Source organism: Bradysia coprophila, chromosome II (assembly GCF_014529535.1).
Source record: "Bradysia coprophila strain Holo2 chromosome II, BU_Bcop_v1, whole genome shotgun sequence".
Lineage (NCBI taxonomy): Eukaryota > Metazoa > Arthropoda > Insecta > Diptera > Sciaridae > Bradysia > Bradysia coprophila.
Window position 1 is genome coordinate 12,184,089 of NC_050735.1, and position 6,663 is coordinate 12,190,751.

A 6,663-nucleotide genomic window follows, 5' to 3' on the forward strand; every position below is an offset into this window, starting at 1 on the left:
ATTTTAAGTAATTTTGTTCGAAATTTCCTCTCTAGGTATAATTACTCTTAGGGGTAGGCCTAGTGTATATCTCGCCAACCGCACATCGTATTAAATCCAAATTGGTATCAGGTTGAAGCTATTGGAGCCAAATGTAGAATTGAATTGAAAAACAAAATTTTCGTTAGCCTGGTTTAGCGTCCCTGACATATCAAATTTTCAACTTGTCAGGCACGCTTAACCCACCAACGAAAATTTTATTTTTCAATTCAATTCCACATTATTACTCCAGGAAGTCGCCAATTTTTAGGCAGTCGTCGGTACTCGTGTCGTCGAAATTTTAATGTAATCACATTATGTGATTGCCAAGAAGATTACCAAGGGCGACTTTAGCAATACTTCAAGCAAGATTTATTGTAGTTAAGTTTGGTTACGAAGAGGATCGACTAAAAACGTCGTGTTTTCGTCACTAGTGTCGAAATAGATTTCATTTTGGCACGAGTTTAAAATTGAATTTTATTTCAACATTAGTTTCGAAGAGTATCACAGTTCATCACAAAAAAGACCACTTTTCGTAACCAAAGAACACAAAATAATTTTTCACGCATGTGGCTGGAAAATGTGTTATTCCTGTATTGTATTTGCTTCTAAATGCGTGATATCATTTCCTCGAGGCAGGGAACTATTGTTGGGAATTGTATTTCATAAAACTCCTTAAAATTGTTCAAAGTTGCCTAAAATTTATCGAAAATTTATCAAAAGTTTCTGCAAATTCAGTAAATTTTGATAAATTTCGGTAATTTTCAGTCAATAAAAATTCCCAATAATAACAGTCCCTCACTCGATTCGATAACCACTCGGGTCTTAGACATTTTCTGGCCACAATCGTGACAAATATTGTACTTTCTTGCTCGAAAATTTGTTGTTTTGACGTTTCGATTATATTTCTCGTCTCCGCCTCGAACTACAAACTTCTACCGCGCGTCAAAACAACGAACATTAAAGCATGACAGTCCTATATACCAACAATTTAGCATGCAAAAAGCAAAAAAAAAAGGTTTTCGGCTTTACGATAAAATAATAAAAGTAACGAAACATACATACGATGAAGATGATGTGTTTGAGGATGAAAATAGAGTGAAAGAAAAATGCCATAGCTTAGATGGAATGGAATACCAATTTCCGAAATATGAAAATGAGTCTGTGTCAACGACATTTGTCTATAAGATAGGATAGAAGCATAAAAGGAAGAAAGTGTTTTAGTGTTTTGTGTGTTAGCAATGTAGGCGGTGTGTTTTGTGCTAGAAAAGAAACTGTGTGCTGGAAAGTGTCAGTAGATGGTATGCTTATGGTACAGTCCAAGAAAATTAAGTTTGAAGAAAATAATTAAATTTCTAACTTAATTTTGCGGGCAAATGCATCTCAAAATGTTGCTAAAAAGAAATCGTTAGCCAAATTCATTCAACATCTCAATGATACGCAGGGTATGATCATCAGTTTTGTACAATGCCCATTGCTGGGAAAACATTTTCTTAATTTTACCGAAATTTTCTTGAAAATGTTTTTCCAGAAATTCAGAAAGATTTTAAGAAAATTCGAAAAAATCAAGAAATTATTTTCTCAAAAATTGGCTCTGGTGTGTTGTGTAATGTTCCTCTCAAGTTATAATACAAGACATCGAAAGAATTGCAGTGAAATAGCCGGTTCGGACAGTTCTTTGTTTGTAGAAATGATTAAAGAAACCAGAGCAAAGATCAACAAAAAGTTTTAAAAATATTCAGCTTGAAAATCTCATAATTTCTAGGACATGATATAACTGTCAGATCTTGACCAATTTCTTTGAAATCTCTCAAAGCTTTCCGGTTAAAGTCAAGCTGATGGCATAGTCGTTTGAAGTGTTAAGAAAGAAAAACACAACAAACGATCAAAACCCTTCGCACCGTTGAAACGATCAAACACTAAACTGCACATTAAAACAGCCCCAAAAATTCCATTCACTGCGCATCCACCGTACTCACCATTAATGTACAATTTTTCCCCACGTAATCGCTGGTACAATTACACATGTAGTCCGGCTCTTCACCGCAGTCTTCAATGCACACTCCGTCATTCATACACACTTCATTCAAAATGCACGGATTCTCCAGTCTGCATTCCGGTCCACATAGACCCTCTTCGCAGTTGCATCTGTCGGAAATTTTGGATTATTTTTCAACGAAGCAAAAAAAAACCAGGCCTTAGCTCCTCACCTAAACGATCCCGGCGTGTTCACACAGAAACCCTTGTCGCCGCATCTAATTCGGTTGACCGTGCACTCGTCGATGTCATTTTCGCAATTCTTACCTTCGAATCCCGTTCCCAGGCACTGACATTTGTACATACCAATCATGTCGATACAGGTGCCACCGTTCTGGCATGGATTGGTTTCGCACTCGTTGATATCCGTTTCGCAGTAGATGCCCGTGTAGCCGATGCTACATTTGCACGATGGCGTCTCATCATCTGTGAAACAGAATCCGCCGTTCTGGCATGGTTCCACTTTGCAAAACGGTTCGTCACAGAGCGGTCCTTGATATCCTGTACTGCACGTACATGTGAAATTGTTACCGGTCGTAGCGTCTGATAAAATGAAGAAAAACGGGAAATTAGATGGGTGTTGGTGATAGTCGACGAGAAACGACTTACTGAAACCATCAACGCAAAGTGCTCCGATGTGACATGGTTGATTATCGCACGTCACTTGCTTCAAAATATCACACTGTGGTCCCGCATAATCTTCTGTACAATCACACGAATATGTAGCTAACAGATCCGTACAAACGCCACCGTTGTGGCATGGGTTGCTTTCGCACTCATTTATCTCACTCTCGCAGTACTTTCCGGTGAATCCGGGCACGCATTGGCACGTATACTCGGCGATCAAATCAATGCACGTCGAATTGTTCTTACACTCTGCGGTCAGACACTCGTCGATATTGTGTGAGCAGTCATCTGATTCGTAGCCAGCTGGGCACTCGCATGCATAATTGTCGGATGGACTGTTGCAGATGCCACCATTTTGGCAGTCCTAGACAGATTTTGAGTTTCAAACTAAATTTTAATTTGTCTGACTCAATGCGACTCACCTGCTGAAAGCATAGGATGCAACCCTCTTCCGGCTTCGAACTATTCAAACGGAAATGTGGTCGTGGCGGTAACGTCTCTGGATAAACTTCCGCTTGTGTAAAGTATGGCAATAAGAATCCATTGACTCGTACCTCGCCCAAACATCCCTTGAACACTGCCCCGTTGTTGATGCCTTTCGGAATGTGATTGCTTTCCACTTGTGGCATACCACCCAAATAAACCAAATACTTTCCAGATAACAGATCGGAAAACATATTCTGGTCGACTGGAACCATGAATGACGGTTGTGGATCGATGCTGTCTTGCCATCCCATAAAACCACCCTCGATCATGTCATCCAGCACTCGAATGTGAATCGTCTCCCAGCCGAACATGGAATTCTCTTTATGGAATCGTCGAGTTTCTGGTAGTTCCTTGTCCGACAGTCTCCATTGCACAGTAACTTGATCCTTGTACACGGCAATTTCAAAGTACATTTCACCCTCCTGGACGTAAAACAAAGTTCCGCCAGTTTTCGTGCGATAGGATACCTCGACAACGGATTGTGACAGCTTCCCAAGCGGCGTATTTTCATCCTTCTGATGGAAAACGAACGACAGTGGCGACATTTCATTACCTTGGAATGTCATGTTCGTCAAGCACTCGTAACCATCATCTAAATTCTGGCAGACACCTTCGCCGGGACATTGATTCAATTCGCAAAATTGAATGTCTTGACAATATTTGCCCTTGTAACCTCGCGGGCAAATGCAAACGAAATCGTTCCAAGTATTCATACAGACAGCACTATGACCACACGGTTCCAATCGACACAAATCATCGCTCACTTCTCCTCGCAGAATTGACGAATCGTCGAGAAGAACTTCGCCGAATGACATCGGCAAAACGATATCTGGTTCGTTGATCGGGAATAACTCGACTGACATAGGAAACGAGCCGTTGGAAACTTGCACATCCTGTATGATGCCTTTGAAGTAGATTTTGTCTTGTTCTTCTTTGGTGAGTGGCAATTCGGATCCATCAAAAGATGGCGGTGGTCCACCGAGATAAAGTACGTCAGCATCTAATTGGCCGAGTGATGAAAGGGTTTTCCGGAAGTTTTCGGTTCCGTTGATTTTCACCTGGACTAGGGTATGATTGCGCACAACCTGAATCAGATGAGTGTAACCGTTGTCCAATCGATTGCCACCGACTGCAAAAGGAACAAAAAACAATTATTGTGATCGGAACTGCCGCACGGAAAGACAAATTTTTGTCGTTGTAACTCACCTGGTTGCTCTTCAGGCGCTCCATTCAATTGGATTTTAATCAACAATTCTCCTCCATTCAATTTGGCCGACACAAACGATTGACTGCCGTTAGACTTCTTCGGATTGCTTCCCAAATAAAACACTTCTCCCGTTGACTGTCGCGTCTTGATGAACATGGAAATATCGAAAACTGATCGAACCGTTCGCTGGGCTGCCTCGTCAACGTTCACCACAACTGTTGAATGTGTCGTATTTTCATGACCAAATGTCGCCGCCGTTATGTTGTACTGGCATGTGTGTCCCAGATGCGGTCGAGGGCAGGCACACGAGAACGTATGCCACAAATCGATGCATTGTCCATTGGAATGGCACGGATTTGGATCACATTGTTCTTGACGCGGACAACCAGCCTCGACGTTGATGAGAGACTGATTCGCATTGATTTCATGCGGGAAAATCCAGTGCCCATTGATAACCACATCTTGCATGCATCCAACAAAACTTGACGGAGCATGGGTTAAGTGTCGCAAATATGAACTGAGATGCGGAATAGTTCCTCCTAAATATGTCACCGGGAACGATGTGTAACTAACGTTCGATAGTCCGGAATCGTACGAATTAATCGGATAAATGGTCGTCTCTTCGTTGGCCGATAACAGTAAATGTGTCGAATTGATGGCCACGAATACCTTGTGCCATTTGCTGTTGTTCAGTCCCGAACCGATGAACACACCTTCCCATTTATTAAGCAGCGACGAATGCAGATTCAATCGACCATTCACCAGTTCGAGAATGTAACTGTTGTAGCCACTACCGAACACCAGTATCCCGTTCGGCAATGTTGTCTTGAATCTGAGATAAATGTCGTAGCCTTCGGATCTGCTTGTGTTTACAATCACTAAACTGTTGGCTGCTAGCGACAGAGTTGTTTCTTGTTCGCATCGATCGCCTGGAACGAAAATTAGGATTCAGGAATGGACAATCTAAATGTCTTAGCAAGATAGGGTGGACGTGAAAGAATCTTCAATACCACAAAGAATAGAAATCCAACATACCTTGGTAGCCATCCACGCAGGTACAATTGAAATTGTGCACCGTTTCGTTTTCCAGTGACGGACTACATTGGCCATTATTTCTACACGGTTGATCCAGACATCCGATCAATTCGACCGAACAATTTTTACCACCCCAAAGTGGATCACACTTGCACACATAATAGCCGATCTTGTCGTAACATTTCCCATTGACGCACGGTTGGTATCGCTCACATTCATCGATTTCCGTTTCACAAAGTTTGCCTTCATAACCGTCATCACAGTCACAAGTGAACGTACCGACACCATCCACACAACTTCCGTGCTTGCACGGATCGTCTTCACATTCGTTCACATTGATTTCACAATTTTTCCCGATAATGCCCTGCACACAGACGCATTCGTAACCGCTCGCATTTTCGTAGGTGAATGGTTGCGAGAATATCGCCGGCATCGTGGTGAATCGGTCCGGCAACGTGTACAGCGTTTTATTCGATCGCTCCAGACACTCTCCGTTGTATTGACACGGCGCACTTTCACACTCATCGATGTCGTGCTCACAATTCTTCCCGTCATAACCGTCGTAGCATCGACATTCGTAGTCATTCACCAAATCGACACAAGTGGCACCATTTTCGCACGGCATCGTGATACATTCGTCGATATTAACTTCGCAATTGGTGCCGGTGAATCCAGTTCCCGTGCAATTGCACGTGAATCCACCGAGTTCGTCTTTGCACTGACCGCGGTTCAGACACGGTTGCGATTCACAATCATCGATGTCGATGTCGCATCTAGGGCCTGCGGAATGGAAACAACAGAAGAAAGTTGAGACTCGATACAAATGGAAAGGAAATCATCGACTTACCGGTCATTCCAGGTATGCACATGCAGGTATATGAAGCCACCAGATCGATACAAGTGGAACCCTTGAAGCATGGATTACTGGCACATTCGTCTATATCGAGGCTGCAATCTTTACCACTGTAACCCAACGGACAGGAGCACTCATAGTCATTAATCTACAGAAAATTAACGTCGTCAGCACACCACATAACTCCGATTTCACCACGACATTACCTTATTGATGCACGTAGCGTTATTCTTGCATGGATGACTCAGACATTCATCCACATCCACATCACATAGCAGACCCGTAAAACCCGGTTCGCAATAGCATTTAAAAGATCCCGGTTGATTGACACAGATACCATGGCCACAGATGCCGCTCGTGATGCTACATTCGTCAATATCGGTTTCGCAGAGAGTTCCTA

General features: G+C 42.5%; 1 protein-coding gene across 2 annotated transcripts in view; it reads right to left on the bottom strand.

Annotated features, from left to right (window-relative positions):
• The window catches only part of LOC119073432 (protein crumbs), a 30,960-nt gene that overhangs the window by 3,648 nt on the left and 20,649 nt on the right, over nucleotides 1–6,663 (bottom strand). The window contains exons 6-14 of one of the 2 annotated variants that reach the window (XM_037178912.1): nucleotides 6,470–6,660; nucleotides 6,258–6,411; nucleotides 5,411–6,190; nucleotides 4,375–5,304; nucleotides 3,105–4,297; nucleotides 2,665–3,046; nucleotides 2,229–2,598; nucleotides 1,998–2,166; nucleotides 1,080–1,199 (exon numbers count right to left, since the gene is read on the bottom strand). In XM_037178912.1, the coding sequence (XP_037034807.1) occupies nucleotides 1,080–1,199; nucleotides 1,998–2,166; nucleotides 2,229–2,598; nucleotides 2,665–3,046; nucleotides 3,105–4,297; nucleotides 4,375–5,304; nucleotides 5,411–6,190; nucleotides 6,258–6,411; nucleotides 6,470–6,660 (4,289 nt within the window). The remainder of the gene's footprint in view (nucleotides 1–1,079; nucleotides 1,200–1,997; nucleotides 2,167–2,228; nucleotides 2,599–2,664; nucleotides 3,047–3,104; nucleotides 4,298–4,374; nucleotides 5,305–5,410; nucleotides 6,191–6,257; nucleotides 6,412–6,469; nucleotides 6,661–6,663) is intronic. The other variant, XM_037178921.1, reaches the window with a different exon arrangement.